This window comes from Helicoverpa zea, chromosome 18 (genome assembly GCF_022581195.2).
Source record: "Helicoverpa zea isolate HzStark_Cry1AcR chromosome 18, ilHelZeax1.1, whole genome shotgun sequence".
In the NCBI taxonomy this organism is placed as follows: domain Eukaryota; kingdom Metazoa; phylum Arthropoda; class Insecta; order Lepidoptera; family Noctuidae; genus Helicoverpa; species Helicoverpa zea.
The window spans coordinates 3,839,470-3,856,547 of NC_061469.1; the positions used below are offsets into that span (position 1 = coordinate 3,839,470).

At 35.2% G+C, this 17,078-nt stretch overlaps 1 protein-coding gene and 1 long non-coding RNA gene across 2 annotated transcripts; both read right to left on the minus strand.

The window, feature by feature from the left end:
• Positions 1-2,349: 2,349 nt before the first annotated feature.
• LOC124639069 lies at positions 2,350-4,047 on the minus strand. The gene is made up of 4 exons (XM_047176289.1): positions 3,966-4,047; positions 3,221-3,253; positions 3,053-3,123; positions 2,350-2,678 (listed from the first exon to the last, which is right to left on the minus strand). Exons 1-4 carry the CDS (start codon positions 4,045-4,047, stop codon positions 2,511-2,513), a joined length of 354 nt encoding a protein of 117 aa, XP_047032245.1. The 3' UTR covers positions 2,350-2,510.
• Positions 4,048-12,535: 8,488 nt separating this feature from the next.
• On the minus strand, positions 12,536-13,495 carry LOC124638897. Its single transcript, XR_006985415.1, has 2 exons — positions 13,399-13,495; positions 12,536-13,059 (listed from the first exon to the last, which is right to left on the minus strand). It is a non-coding gene; the product is annotated as an uncharacterized LOC124638897 (long non-coding RNA).
• Positions 13,496-17,078: the final 3,583 nt, after the last annotated feature.

The window sequence follows — 17,078 nt, forward strand, 5'->3', positions numbered from 1 at the left end:
ATAGTTACATATATGGAATTAGTATTGTATTACGAAGTGTTAGCAAAGTTTAGATACTAATATCGCCTCGCGTATATGCCTGTCATCCTATCAAAAGACAATACGTAGACAGCTGTTTTTAATCTCGCTCGCTTCACGGATTTATTTAACAGTGCGAGGATATTGCTATTTTTCCGCCGTACTTATGTATTATGCTATACAATATGTTGCAAAGATAAATATCGCATACCAGAAAGCTTGATGATCCTTTTCTAAGAATTTGATAAGGCTACTTTGTTTTGTTTCTTATGAGTTGGTACTTTCCTAAAAAAAAAATTGTGTCAATTGTTTGATTTTTTAAGTTAAAAGTTATGTTGACAAATTCTGTAACTGTAAAAACGTTTTTTTGACATACATAGTACAGAGATTATATGAAAGCATAATGTCTAACAAGTTCACACATCCAGATGAAAAAGTAACCTTAAAACCTTCTTCGATATAAAGGCATCTAATACTGCAAGATTTTCATAATCAGACAGAATTTCAGATTTATAACATTACATTTCATAACATATAGAAAAAACTACACCTTTTGAACACACTTGGTCACAACATGTTCTGCGTACAAAATCAAGTTAAATCACGCTTCATAAGGTACGGCCTGGTGACAGACTGTTGCTCAGAAGTCTTAAAATTATTGTCCAATTTTTTCCAATTGCTTACGGAACCCTAAAAACTATTCCTTTCACCTCACCTTGTCACAACAAATTCCCTCTACAAAATTTGTAACACCTACTTCTATTAACGAGGTTGTCAAAGGAATTTCACGTTCGACCAGCGATGATGCTGTCAATATAATGACCATGATCAGACTTGCCTGTCAGACCTTTTGCTAGGCGTCTGACAGGTGCTTACGGATGACGTCACAACTTAATTAACTTGTTACACCCCTTATTTTCTGGGTGAATGAAGGGTAAAGATGTTTGGTACAATGTAGCTGGGCTTAGGTTGTTGGTAGGTATTAGAAAGGCTGATTTTGATAGAAAATATTTTAGTATTAAGAAATATTACGTAATTTAAAGGAACTATACCCAAAAGGAGGAATGTTGTTTTGTCGAAATAATTTTTTCATAAGCTTCTTTTTCGTCAAAATAATGTAGAGATACAGCTCAATATCTTTACCCTGTTAGAATCTAATCTATCAAAAAAATACTTAAAAGGTAGCAACGATACGACTACATAGGTATTATTTTATTTATTACTAGCCGTTTGACCCGCATCCCGTGGGAGCTACTGCCCGCACCGCAATAAAATATAGTCTATGTTACTCGCAGATAATATAGCTTTCTAATGGTGAAAGAATATTTAAAATCGGTCCAGTAGTTTTTGAGTTTATCCATTACAACCAAACAAACAAACAAACACAGTTTTCCTCTTTATAATATTAGTATAGACATAACATCTAACAATACAGCTTATAAAATAATCTGGAGCCACAGGCGTACTGTCACAGTGGTTATCATAGACGGAGAGCTTAATCTATTCGAAGTATGTCAATGGGTCATGGGGGTGGTAAGAGACACAGTCCATTTTAACTGGTAAAAAGTCCTCAAAATCTGTTTATAATATTTCCTTTGTAATCACTGAACAGTACATAGATACGCGTGGAGAAAGTAGTATCTATTTTAAAAGTAAGTAAATCAATAATTGAAAGTATAATTCCTAAAATTACCTAGCTCCTAATAATAAAGCGTTACATTTTAAAACCCTAAACACCATAAAAATAATAATAATAATCGTTCTTTGTGAAAATAAATTGTTTTTCTTTCTTCTTTCTTTCTATCTTATTTTGCAGCGGCAGGCGTAGTAGTCGCGGCGGTCATTGTAGTCGGAGAGCTCGGTTTACTCGTACCCGACGTAGTAGAAGTCGAGTGAAACCCTTTCGACATGGAGCGTTAATTTTTAAGTGACGAGAAAAAGCAAAACCAATTTATAATCTGTCCTTTGTAATCGCTTGACAGTACATACTGGAGGAGAAACTAGTATCTAATTAAAGAATGAAGCAATAGTTTAAAATGTTATTTAAAAACTGAGAAATTCATTTTTAAGTCGTCTAAAATGTAACATAGTTCCTAATAACACATTTAAAACCATGAACATAATACGAATAAAGATAAAAATCCTTATTCTGCAGCCGCAGGCGTAGTAGTCGCAGCGGTCATTGTAGTCGGAGAGCTCGGTTTACTCGTAGTCGGAGAAGTCGGAGCCGTTGTAGTACTAAGTCGAGTGGGTCATATTTCTAAGTATGATAGGTATAAGATATGAAGGGTCAATTTTAAATAAAGAGAAGAAGTACAAACAATATACAAGTAACAATAAGTAAAGGATTGATTGTATATTTTCAAGGCGAAAGTAGTATTCTTAAAAAAAACAATTATTTGAAAAAGTCTTAAAAATATTACATATCTCCAAACTCTAAATCATGACTCATTCAAAATTACTTCAGAACTATATTACAAACATAAAAATTCTCATGCTGCAGCTTCAGCCGTAGTAGTCGCAGCGGTCATTGTAGTCGGAGAGCTCGGTTTACTCGTAGTCGGAGAAGTCGAAGCCGTTGTAGAGGATGTAGTTGAAGTCGAGTGGGACATGGGTAGGAGACATGAAGGGTCCAGGCCCTTGCATAGCAGGCATATTAACTGTGAAATTAATAAAATTATTGTCATAAATTATTTAATAATTATGGTAAAAAAATATGAAATGTTTTTTTTTGTTAATGTAAGAAAATAATACTCTGATAAACCATGTTGACAATTAGTTTGATTTCATTTAATGTGCAGGCACAAAATTTTTGGGTAATGAAATTACAAACTTTACACAATAGGTATCTTAAAAATGTATCCACTTCGAGAAATATTTTTTACACTTTTTAATAAGCCATGTCAAAAAAGTATTTCGTCAAAATTGGCGTATTCTAACGGATATGACAAGTCTTACAAAATGCGTTGATTGGGAACCAAAACTGCACTATTGTAAATTGAAACAAAAGTTAATATATATTTATTTTACATACCTTTTGACTGCGAGCTATTTGATTAAACCTATTGCAGATTGCAATATAGGATGATGGAGCTAACTTGATGCCTAGAGAATAATAAATTAATAAATGTGGGTGTTTTAGTTTAGAAAAATATTAATTAAATACTGTACAAAGCTTGGACATGAATTATAAAAATCTTACCTCCTTGCAACTGGTAGTGCCATTCCGGGGTATCTGCAAAGGTAAAGAATATTGCTGGTTTACAAAAAAAAAAATCGCTTGTATTAGGTATTGATTTAAGTACCTAACCATTAGCTAAGGATCTTAAGTAACTGTCCTAAATTACCTAAAACTCAAACTGAATAAACTATTCTTCATTCAAAAGTAAAACAGTAGGTAGGTATCAAATTACTTTGTTTTAAAAGTGACAAATAAAACAGTAATTGTTCCCATTAAGATTTAACTCACTGTAAGCAAAGTCAAAACAATAAACCGGATAGTATTGAATTACTGAAAACAAGAATTGACTGTTTATTACAAAGAATGAAGAATTAACAAACAGAACAATTAAAAAAAAGACACCTACATACTTTGACTTTGACTCATGATTGCCATATCTGCGTGGATTGCCATTATAATAAAATAATATTTTATTATTCAACCGGCGTAAGTGAAAATCTCAGAAATACACTTTTCCTCTACTTTTATTTAGTTTCTAGAAAGTAAAAGTCACACAGCATTTTCTATGTTTTTTCTTCTCTTACACTTACGAGGTTTCCACTCAAAGGCATCAATAAGGTCTTGATTTTAGCAATCTAAGTTGTCAAAAAGTCTATCATAATTAAGGCCCTGTATTTTCCACCGAAAACAAACCCACGAGAAACACAGCTAATTAAAATTCTCACAAAAGAATAGGAAATCGTACCAAATAGAACAAAGAACTAACCTCGGTCTCTATCACTAGAATGGCCTGATATTGAATAAAGCAGAATTGTCAGATAGAACGTAGTCACAAATAAAAACGCCATGGCTGGGTCTACGACTCTCGTCTAATGACAAAAAATCTGTAGAGCTGAGCTTTAGAAACTTATATTGTCTGGTGTCGTTAACGTTGGAAAACTGTGGATATGTCTTGTTATTATTTCTTTGAAATGTTTTTCTTATGGTGCCTTAAATATGTAAAATACAGTGTCAGATGAAAATGTAAATAATATGAAAACGAAATAATTATGTAAAGTGTCAGTAAATAAAATGAAAATGTAAATTAAAAGGCACCGGATTTTTTTAACATACATTCACTTAATTTTTCATTTATGCTTAAATTGAAAAATTAAGTACATGCTGAAGATCCTGCAAGAAAGCATCATTTCGTTTCACTATATGGAACTTACAAATAATTTGTACTGAAAATGGATACGCATTCCACAATAAAACAACGACAATACATTTTCTTGTTATCTATTCAGTTTAAGTTCTTAACAGGTAGGTGTAACATAAAGATGTCTAATTTCCTTCGCCCAGTCAAATAAGACCCTTTACCTTTAATATTCTGTAAGATATGACGGGTCTTCAAATTCTGGTGGTAAACCGTAACGATCCGAGGCGACTAATGGCTTAAGGCCGATCCCTATATCTTATCCATCTGTTGTTTTGCTAACTAGAGATAGAAATTTGACATTACTTAAATAAATAATGTCGGGGCACTTTTCACACACGGTCGGTTAGCCCCATGGTAAGTTATGAATTAAATTGTGTTATGGGTGCTAACACAACTGATAAACTACATACATATAGCTACATATATACATATTTATAAATACATATTATAACACCCAGTGCCTGCCTGGTTGGTCTAGCTGTCGCAAGTGCGGCTGCTGAGCACGAGGTCTCGGGTTCGATTCCCGAGTCGGGCCGAAATCGCTTTGTGGGTTTTGAAGACTTTCACAAAGCAGCCCGGAGCCTGGAAGCTGGTGATTGATACACCCGTGCATCGGAGAGCACGTAAATGTCGGTCCTGCGCCTTATCTCTCTCCGGTCGTGTCGGATTACCGTCCCATCGGGCTATGAGAGTGAAGGAATAGTGAGTGCACCTGTGTCTGCGCAAATGCTCGTGCACTATAATATGTCCTGCGCAGTTGGCTAATCTCCTTACATGAGAACAGCCGCCGTAGCCGATAATCGGCTAGGAGGACATCATCATCATCATAACACCCAGACCACGGCCAACAAGCATGCTCATCATACAAATGTCGACCGAACCGGGAATCGAACCCGGGACCTCAGGTTCCATTGCACCGTCGAAGTCGTCAAATGACTTGTAAGGAGCTAAAGTCAAAATTCTATCTCTAGTAAGCCAACTAAAAGATAGATTGGTTATTGGGATCGGCCTCAAGCTTATTGCAGATTGTCACGCACTTCAGAGATTACATGTAATGTTATTTTTATTTTATGAGTCAAAATGCTGTCTGGAAACTGGGTCGCCTTGTTTGCAATGACGTTTATTTGTTTGTCACGATTTGTGTCTGGTTTACAGCTTTTACGTTCAAGTGGTGTAGTGTTGTGGTCTGTTATCTATGTTGTTACTAGTTTCACTGATATACTATTGCGGTAACCATAAGATAGAGTATAGAAGGACTAGCTTTTGTTGCAATATAATATTTATTACAGGTTTTTTTTTTCATATAATGTTTTTCATCGATATACTTCCTCACTCTTTTGTCTCATAGCTCGTTCTACTTTCAGTATTGAATGTAGTTGAATGATTAATGCATGTATCATTTTGTACTCGCTTACTTGAGCTATCCTCGGCATTACCTAAGTTTTAAAAATGATTTCAGTTAAATTCGTTTTTATATTATATTCCGTAGCCTTTGATTGTTTAATATCTCCATAATGTCTATCTTATTTTAACAAAATATTGACCAGAAAATTTTTATTGCTCTATGTTCCTTTATTTACTTTTTTTCATAATACCAAGTGAGAAAACATTGTTCACTTTATCCACAACAGAGTTTAAGTAAATAAACAGTCTTTACAACTGAAATAAATCAAAGCGACTTCAAGTGAAAGTCACACAAACGTTGCAAGGCATACAAGAATCGTTTGTGATGCAAATTAAATTCGATTCACTGAAATAGCCTTATTTTCATTCAATGGTTTGAGCCACGGAGGAAGGAAAGATAGCGGAGATGCCATTAGGAAGCTAGGTCAGGCGCCTTGTTGTAGGTCAAGTAACATATGGCGTGATCGGTTACTACAACTGAGGAGACGTTCGGGTTCCTTGTCAAATCAAAACTAATCAAATGTCAAGGATTAGTCTTGATTAATTGGACATTTTATGTTGAGAATAATGGGCGGGTCCTAAAGAAAGCGTATGAGGGTGGAGCTAATAACATTCCTCTTACCCCGAACGCCCGATTTTTGGCGCGGTTCTTACGAGATTTTCCGTTATGTCATCTCCGCTAGTCATTGTGTTCTCCATGATTCAAGCCTTTAGTACCTTCAAATGTCAAAGCTAAAGTTTACAGTGGATGCAGACCCTAAGTCAATTTGATTTGGGTTCAAGGATACTCGTAACTGCTTCGCTATACAAGTTACGATGGGAATTTTAAATGAAACTTTAGAGATGGTTTGTAAGGAATTAAAGAGCTTTTTCTTTAGTTGATGGTGATTTTGTATCAGATTTTCTAACACTACGAGAATTAGAGGTTTAGAAAGCTTATTTAAAGATTCGAGATATTAAAAGTTTCCTAAAGGTAGGAGATAATCTCTGGATCTAGAGAACCGCGATTGATTAAATCATGCGAGTATCAATAGAACGCCGGGTTATTTATGAGTCCCATAGGCTACATTTTATATACATAACCAAGCGAAGGAGGTATACGTAATATCTATATAAAGACAAACAAAAGGACCTTGAAAAGGTAAAAAAACAGGCGTCAAAATAAAGTGCTCTCACCATGGGATTTATGGATATCTCGAAAACTTTTTTACGACAGGAAGGCTGAAATAGGTTTATCAGGTACTAAAGTGATTCATTTAAATAATAATCCTTCAGTGAGCTGTAATATTTTCTAGCTGGAATTTTTCTCAAGCAAAGGCTACAACATGCTATGCAGCCGTTAAAAACCAGGAAAGTCAGTAAAACAATGTTTTATTGTTACGATGGAAATTCCTTATTTCAGTTTTACTGCCTGCACCGGAACGCTGTGTCAAGAAACTTTGAAGTAGGAATACTTTTATGGAACAGAATTTGTTACAAAGAAGGAAATATCAAAGAGTAACGTGATGTAATTATGTTTATTTTATTAGCTTCCACGGTATCGCTTGCATCTCATAGGATCTACTGCGCGCAACCGGATAAGATGGAAAGCCATTCTCGATATATGGGCTTATAAACAAACTTTTCAACGTTATATTATTTATCTGCTTCAGCACTATATTTTTTTGTATTCTTATATGGGCTTAACATTCCTTATTAACGTAACTACCTAACAACTTATTTTACTTTACTTCAGTTAGGTATATGCCTTTTGCCACCAACTCTAAATTTAAATCTAATGTCTAAAAGTTTTTTCAAAAATGTATGAGTCAACAAAAACGAGTTTTGGCAAAGATTCAAAGGCTTTACAGCAAGAACAATTCATTAGGCTTTAGCTGCATTGAACAAGGGTGACCCCTTAAGACGTTGCTAGTTAGTATTAACCTTACTTCGTATAAATCATGTGACGATATTAAACCATAAACAGACCCCAACATGGGTCTGAACGACCGATACGGCTGTTACCCTAGTGCTTACACTTGCCAAATAGATTTACTATTATTAGCGCCCGGTTTTACCCGTATTGATTAGGTATTACTTGGAGTTAAAATTAATTTACCTATTGTTATTATAGACTACTACGCCTACCTTTCAATCTCTACCTCGTTATGTCAGCCAGTCAGCCAGAAAGACGCCCATAGCTGGACAAAGGCCTCCCCCAAGGTTCGTCACATGATCTTCAGCAACCCGCATCCACTACTTCCCGGCGACCTTGCCCAGATCGTTCGTTCATCTAGTGGTGGCCTGCCCTCGCTGCACCTATCTAATATATGTATACCTACTCATGCGTTTAATCAAAATTGTTCAGGTGTTAAATTGTAATGCTGTTTAGAGACAAAATACAAACAGAACTAGAGTTTTAACAAGAGCATTGAACTATTAGTACCCAGGTATTATAGAATTTTTAAACACTGAAAGGACATGGATACAAGGACATAACAATGCTATGCGTCTGTAAACATTAACAAATGAGCTTTACGTACAAAAATCAATCAGGCTTATATTATCTTTGGTAATATAGATATCTATTTTTCATAAAATGAACAGAAATTGCAATTAATTATTTCACCGAATAAATAACATTTGAAAAATATACACGCAAACGAAAACGACTCCTTTTAATTCATATTTTTTACTTATCAACTTCATTTTAAAACAAGAACGCGAACTTACAATAGATAATAAGCTAGGTATCTTCTGGTCCAATAATTTGAGCTGTCTCATACACCCTTCGCTTTGATTGCAGACCAACTCATGCGGATAACGAGGAGCGTCTCACACCGCCATCTAAGTAAGATGAAGCTTCTTTACTTTGATTATGTTTTGTACCAGCTTTAGGTTTTGTATCTCCCTGTTTTGGAGACGTTTAAGAGAAGGTAGTATAGATAGATAGATTACTTTTAATTCTACACCAAGAAAATTAACAACACAAGAAAACACAAGATACAAAGAACGATACAATTGGCGGTTTTATCGCTAAACAGCAATTTCTTTCAGACAACCTTTGAATGGAACCAACCTATACCACAACTGAAAGTGGTAACTGAACCACATAACCAGCCGCCAGTTCGCCGATTTAACTAATGCAATGGCCGGTTAACGGCTGGTTATGGTTTGGTTATCGTTTATGTAGTTAAATGATGCGGCCCACCCTTAGTCCGTCTGATTGAGTTTTTTTGTCGCTTCACGTTAATAAATAAATAATTTTGTTTTTGTATTACTGTATCTTAGTTTTTTTTTAATACTTATGTAGACCTATTAAATAAATCCGTTTTACACGTAGTAACAATTAATTATACCAATAAATTAATACATATATTGCATAATTATATCGTACCCAAGATAATATTAAAAAGTCATCTTTGGCTCCCAAAGGCCCAATACTGAAAATAATAAGGTCATGAATGTCATAAGCGTCTGCTTATTCATTACTTTGCTTGGTTCATTAGTTTCTCAAAACACTGCAGTTTAGTACTGTTGCAATGAACTAATAACATTCCTTTATTGCTAGCGAGTGATTTCCCTACGGAGTTTCGCGGTCTAGCAGATAAGTAAAAGATCCATTTTAAATAATTTTCTCCGTGGCAATAGAATTCTTGCATGATTGCCTAAATACGTTAAGAATTGTTTTTTTTTTATTATTTAACAATTTATGTAGGTACACAGTGAACACATGAAAGAAGTAGAAGTAACGTAAAATAGTACAAAGGTAGGTTCTTCCAGCAGAGACCAGAGAGTTAGAATGTAGAGATGTAGACAGACTGTGTAAAAGATATATATATATAAAGGGTTGACAAAGGGTTTTATGTTAACAAGAAACTATTCGTTTTATATACGGATTGTGGTTTCAGTTGTCAAATCGCCGATTATATCAATGAGCGACCATTTCACGGGTGGTTTGGTTATCCTTATAGTTAAATTGTGCAACTCACCCTTATTCCACGAAGCTTCCGTCAAAAATCCGCCATCTGAAAGCAAAAAAAAAAGAAATTTTCCCTTTACACTTTTGGATAATCACTTAAGATATAAAACAGTTAAAACTATTTATTTGCTTAGTATTCATATTATAGATTTTGATACGTCGTTTTAATTTTGTCTAATGTAGATTTGTTATATTTGTGAGTAGTAGTATGTATTTGTGAAAATAAAAGTTTGTATAGATCTATAATATCAATATGATAGATAATATTTTATTGGTATTTATGTATACTGCTAAGCACTTAGAATAACGTAAATAAAATCAAACAAACCAATTAAAAGACTTTTATTAAGACTTCAGCTTAACGACTGATATAATACCTAACATCCACAGATAGCAAGCTGTGAAATGACTTCAGACTCACTAGGAGTACCCTATTATGGATAGTTAATAGACTATTCCAATAACAAAAATACAATTAAAATAAAAGCTGGAATGGCCCATTTTATTGTCAAGATTCGTCAAGACGACGTTCTTCTCTCACTGGTTTCACTCGTATCTCGTGGGAATTGCTCCTTTGAACTTGATAAAAAGTAGCCTATTTTTCCTTCATTCGTGAAAGTAGCATATAGCCTTCCTCGATTAAAAGATGAGCTGTTAGAAAGCGCATCTTCGGATGGATTGAAAGATTTTTTAAAATTAGAACAGAATTTCCTTTAATTAGACGAGCGCGTTGAAGAGAATAATTAAACTTCAGTTTTATTTTCTTAATAATGATTTTCAGCACAACAATGTGTAACCTTCGTGTGGAAAACAACAAGAGGCTAAATCTATCAAGCGTGTTTTTGTCTCCTATATTATGTACTTACAAAAACAATGAAATTGAATTTAGGACTCATTTTTATCTGTACTATTATCAATTTTGAAACTCCTAGTAAGCTACCTTATTTGTCTAACTGTTTTAGTTTGAAACCTACCTTTTCATCGTAAGCTAAACCACACTTAGATACAAGCAAATTTGCCTTCTAATCTACAACAAGAAATACAAACAGTTTCCAAATTGTTCTAAAATAAACAGTAACACAAGATTAATAGTTTCTAACAACCCTAACTTATGAATCAGGGTTCCTTAAAACCATGGAGAACAAAATGACTAGCGGAGGTGCCATAACGGAAAATCGCCTATGATAGTAGCGCGCCAAAATGCGGGTGAACGGTTCATTCTTACGCCTTCTTTGGACCCCAGCATTTTTTGTAATACCAAAAATTGTTGACAGATATCTTAAAGAACCCAAAGCCTCGTTAGTTCACTCGTAACTGATCCCTTTAATCATGCTCACCGTACGAACTTGAACTAGAAGAAAGCGTCGCCTACCTGCACTAGCATCTCCGCTCTTTCCTTACTCCGAGCTTAAGACGGACTAAATCAAACAATACTGAACCTAAACCCACTTAAGTTGAGGACCCGTATAATTTGCTCGGTCGTTCAATTTACAGTCTGTTAGCGATAACTGGTGATTGCTGTGACGTCATAGGTTAGTAGCTTTACAATGTGTGGACAATGGTGTGGAGCCCTGATGTAGGATTTGGTTTGAATATTTTGATTTGGGAATATGGAATCTGTACTAAAATAATAAATAATAATCATATCTTGATTGTGACCCCAAAGGCTCTGAAATCTACACTCTGCTTGAGTAACACAGGCTATATTTTAGATTTCGGGACGCGGTTGAAACCGGGGGAAAACAGCAAGGATCCATCCATCATCCTCCGAGCCTTTTCCCAACTATGGTGGGGTCGGCTTCCAGTCTAACCGGATTCAGCTGAGTACCAGTGCTTTACAAGAAGCGACTGCCTATCTGACCTCCTCAACCCAGTTACCCGGGCAACCCGATACTCCTTGGCTAGACTGGTGTCAGACTTCCTGGCTTCTGACTACCCTTAACGACTGCCAAGAATGTTCAATGACAGCCGAACCCTACAGTTTAAGGTGCCATTCGAAACACAGTCATTGGTGTCTAAGATATACTTAGAAAGTACATACAAACTTAGAAAAGTTGCATTGGTACTTGCCTGACCTGGAATTGAACCCGCGCCCTTAGACTCGAGAGGTTGGTTCTTTGCCCACTAGGCCACCAAGACTTTTTAAGCTATTGCATAGCTTCTATCGCAGGCCTTGAGCGCGGGGACCAAATCCAGAAATTCCGTAACGAAAAAACCTCACACTCCCCACTCGGACGGGCACGGAGGTGTGGCTTGAAGGCCGTGCATCGTCTAACGTCGTGTCAGTTCGGCAGTCTTCGACACGGCGCTGTGTCGTGCGATTAGACGTATTGTACGACTTTACGGAACTCGCCCGAATCGAGACGAGCTGCTCCGAAATCGGACGAATATATAATTAGCTGTTTGTGAGAAAGTATATAGGTGTATAAGTATTTATCTACAACAGTGAACGGCTGTAGGGTAGGGTGGTAGCCATTGAACCACCAAAAGTTTGGAGATCTCTAGCGCGCTCGTTTTTACAGTCTAAGAAAATATTTTTGTCTCAAATGATAGGTTATTTAATAAGCTGCCAAATTGTGTTGAAATAAGTGGAAAACATTTGCTGTTGCCTGATTTATACATGTTTTTTTAAAACATGAGAAATGGTTCATAGCGTACTCCTAGGGGTACACAAAGAACCGGGGGGGTGGTATTAAATGAACCATGTGGTACACAATGAATCACGGTGATATAAAAAAAACATTATCATTTGTTTTAAAGAAAAATAAATACACTATTTATAACTTTTTATAATTATTAAGTTTCGGGTTATACATACATATAAGAACCAACAAATCAGCCTTAAAACTTAATTTTTAACAATAATTATGAACATCTTAAAAGTTACGCACAAACTCTTTCCGGGAAAAAAGAAAAAACATTTTGTACTTGTATATTTATATGAATTAAAATGCTCTTAGCATTATAAAGTCGACGTGTTTTTATCACATTCAGACTTATGTATTTTTATTGTCCAAATAACAAATTGTAACAATCAACATTTCTTTATGCTGTCTTCATGTTGGGCAGTAAAAAATTTACTTGCATCATAATGGGGCTCTTTTCTACAAGACGGATTGTTCCTGTACTTTGTTTGTGACATATCTTCGCACAAGCACTTCGTCTGTCGCAATATTGGATAGAGAAGGTTGCAGTTTTTGCTGCTTTTCGAATGCTTAATCCTGACAAGTGTTTTTTTCTATACCTCTTTGTGTAGCTTCCGCGGTGTGATACCCTTTTTACGTGCTTTCCTCCATGCTGAAATAGACGAATAATGGTAATTAATGATAGGTACTCACATTAACACTTAGAGGTTAACTGTCTAATAATACTTCCCACCTGTTCATATATCATACAAAGCACTAAAATGTGGTACACATACACAATGAACCGTGGTTCATTGCTTACCCAGGATAAATGGCTCACAGCGTACCCACCCCCTCTTAGGAAATGTTAGGTCATGTTTTATACAAAAACCGTTGAGAATTAATTCCAAAAAATAGTCTCAGACAAGCCTAATGATCTACATTACACATACAATTCACACATATTTAAGTAAGAGTTAGATTATTAAAGTAACAACAAAAAGAAACTCACCTTTTTTTGTCGTTTTTGCTTGAGTAGAAGACTAAGACGCGGCTCACGGGTGAGTATATCGCGACAGACCCACGGCGAATAGACCAAACTTTATGACGTGGCAAGGGAGTCTCGACATAATTTTTGCGCGAGCTAGCAACGTTAGGTATGGCCGGTAAGTACTATGGTTCATACTGTACACGCGGTTCATTGGCTACCACCCTACCCTACTTGTAAAATTTGTGTATAAATTTGTTTTCCCATCGGTCACCACGCTCAAAAAGTGTAACTTGAATTAATATCAAAGAAAAAGAAATACTGTATGAATAAAATAAAAAATAAAAATAAATAATTATATTTGCATAAGTTGATACAGAATGCTATGCAATAGCTTTACCGCGGCAGTCCCCGAGTGCCACACGTATTTTTTTTTCTTCAAAACAAACACAACAAACAAACAAAACAGCTAGTATCCACTATCTTAAAAAAATTAAAAGATAATCTCTGAGCAATCATAATTGGAAAGGCTTAAATTGGAAGGTAGTTATAATTTAGGCTAAAATTAGAATGTCTATTGTGTGGCTAAAAATCCTCAGAAATTATATTTAGAACTAATCTTTATTACCATAATTACGTTGAGACAGATGTTCTAAAGAGCTATGAAGGTGCTTAAGTATTTAAGTCCCAAATTAATTAGCAAATCGCTTAATTACGTCTGTTTGAGTATTTCCTTCGCTTCGCTTGTTCAGGTTTGCGGTTGACCTCAAAGAGATCCCCCTGTATCTAAGGGTTGAACGGTTTTAAACAAACTTAGAAAGGTTTTAATAGAGGACCCATTTTTTAATGTTTTTTTTTTCAAAAAAGGTATTAGCGTTAATACTGTTTCTTAAGTGGTTTTTTTCTTTAATTCATGTTCAGCCTGTACTGTATTTGAATAGTGTAGGTACAGAACAAGGCATTTGTGCAAAGTTAAGTCACATTTATAATAAACTAGCTTCCGCCCGCAGCTTCGCCCGCGTCAAGTTCGGTTATATCGCGTTTCCAAGAGAACTCTTCAAATGTCCGTGATAAAAACTATCCTATATTCTTTCTCAAGGTCAACTCTATCTCTATACAAAATTTCACTAAAATCTGTGAAAGCGTAACAGACAGACGGAGGTACTTTCTCATTTATAATATTATATATTAGTAGATTGTTCAGAAAGTTAAAATATGAAAATAAACAACAAATGGAAAACTGAAGTAAAATTTTAAATCTCATTATTTTTAAGCTACATTATTTTGAACGTTCCCCATTTCCCATAAACTTACTGCAGAAAAGCTATAAGAAGCCATCGGTCAAATATCGTCCTTCAATATCACATACCATAGGATAGGGATGCTTACCCAAAACTGCTATAATATTTTTCTTGTAGGTAATGGAACGAATAATATTTGTTTCTGGCAAAATCCCAAGAATGTATAAAGAAAAATAAATAATATTACATGGTGGTAGGCGTGGTAAAACTTTCAGTACGATCAAATCTTTATTTGGAGGAGTTACAATGTTTTTGCGCTGTGTTTAGTCAGAGTATAACCTTGCTTTCAGAGGGTATAATAAAATTAGTTAGCTATCATCCTAACTTATATACATAGGTACTTTATTAATAATATACCTACTTCATTTGCAACTGACTGCCTTTTGTCGGTAACACGCGTTTGCACGCTCTTCCAAGAATTACAAAAATGTTTCTGCGATGTTAGTCAGGAACGGGTTCTTATAACCATAAAGTGTGATATTTTCATCAATATCAACTCTTTGTATCATTGAAACATTAAAATCCTTTATTAACCAATGTTCTCTTTTCCTCAAAAAACCTTAAGTTTGAATTAAGTGGAAATCTTAACAGTTATTTCATTATCTATTTTAATAAGACCCCTTCCGCAATACTGAGTTGAATTAGCAATATTAATTTAAATATGCGTTAAATAAAGGAAAAGGTTCAGTAGTTTAATCTAAAGGGTGAATAGACAGGAAATTATTTATTTCGGGGTGAAAACCAAACTAGATAATAATTATGGTTAATCGTTTCAGTGACATTTACCCTGAAGAAGAGCGGTTTATTTTATGAATTGCATTGAAAACTTTCTGGGTAATGCTATGAGGAAATCATAAGGCGGTTAGAGCAAGGATAGACCGGGTTTTGGGGAATTTGTAATGATTATTTTATTTGTTGCTGCTAATTTAAAAGAAGCTTCTATTGTGATTTAATAAACTGTAGGTCTTGGCTGTTGTTACAGATAGTCAGACGCCAGTGAATCTGACAACCAGTCCTCCCTAGGGGTATTGGGTCGCCAAGGTAACTGGGTTAAGATTAGGCTGGAAGCCGACCTTAACATAGTTGGAAAAGGCTAGGCAGATGATGATTTAATAGAGGCCAATGCGTAAATATGTTTCACCACCTCGCGCAACGGTATGCACAATGTCAAGATTTAAGAAGAAGAAGGTTAATCATCTAATTTCAAAATTAGCTGTTTTTACCATGAAAGGTTTAGGTACAAACACATAAATTCACATTCATAACAATGTTAGTTGGAATTACGAGAAAGATCTCTCATAATACCGTGTGACATAGCCTAATCTCCCGCAAAGAAAAACCTTTTAAAACTGGCTTAAGTCTGTAAAAAGTGTCTAATATTTTCAGTCAGTACTTATACTTATTTTAATTCAAGTGTTTTCTAGAAAAATACGAGATAATTATTTATATAAGCACACTCAGATGAGTCGTGATGTGAGAAGAGTGGCTCTCACACCACCTCACATTATGATGGAATTCACGACTACCAAGACACGTCATAACACTGCAGACTACCTGGGAATCGAACCTGGGATTTCCGAACAGTCTGTATTTGTTCGGATGTGTATACCCCTAAACCAACTAAACTATCAAACTTGCTATCCAGAAACCGAATCTTAATACTCTCTACTATTTGCAGACTAAATACAGAGTCTATATAAATCCATTTTCACCCACACGTAATGTAAACACTCGTGCATTCATTACGCTGTCGTTTGATAAGCGCATCAGTAGCGACGATTCAATATGTGCTATAATCATTAGGGTAGCACCTATTACGTATGAAGATAGAAATTGGGGGATGGACATTCATGTCTTACGGTAAAAAAATATGGAATGTAAAATGTGTTTGAATGGTATAATCAAATGGAGGTGCACCTATTATTATGAATGGCGATGGAGATTGGGGGATGGACATTGATGAACACAATTGAAAATATCTTAAATGTTTTGATTATACCTACTTATATATTTATAGTCTTGGCGAGGCTGGAGAGTTTTTATCTTTTAAATGGTGTCCCCCATTTAAAAGATAAAAAGGCAAAAGTTATGTTTGAAAAGGATTATCATAATCGTAGGTATTTTGGTGGGTTTAATTCCTACGTTCCTCTCATCATAAACTTAAATAACAACAAAAGATCTTTCCTCAGACAGCAGAAACAACAAAACAGCAATTACCGTTACGTTTGAACAGAAGATTTTGAACAATATTTACTTTCGTTGTTACTAAAACGCTAAATACTTAGATACAAATTAAATAAAAACAACAGCTAGCTGTGTAGACTAAGAAAACGTGAACACTGCAGACTTTTTAGTAGGCTGAAAGTTTGATCGGGTGCTTAATAAGTACGGAAATGTATGGGA

Coding starts and splice junctions, on each gene's coding strand:
- LOC124639069 (XM_047176289.1), bottom strand. CDS start 4,047: ATGGCGTTTTTATTTGTGACTACGTTCTATCTGACAATTCTGCTTTAT. Junction 3,254..3,965: donor TTCTAGTGATAGAGACCGAG/GTTAGTTCTTTG, acceptor TTACCTTTGCAG/ATACCCCGGAATGGCACTAC. Junction 2,679..3,052: donor AAATAGCTCGCAGTCAAAAG/GTATGTAAAATA, acceptor TTAATTTCACAG/TTAATATGCCTGCTATGCAA.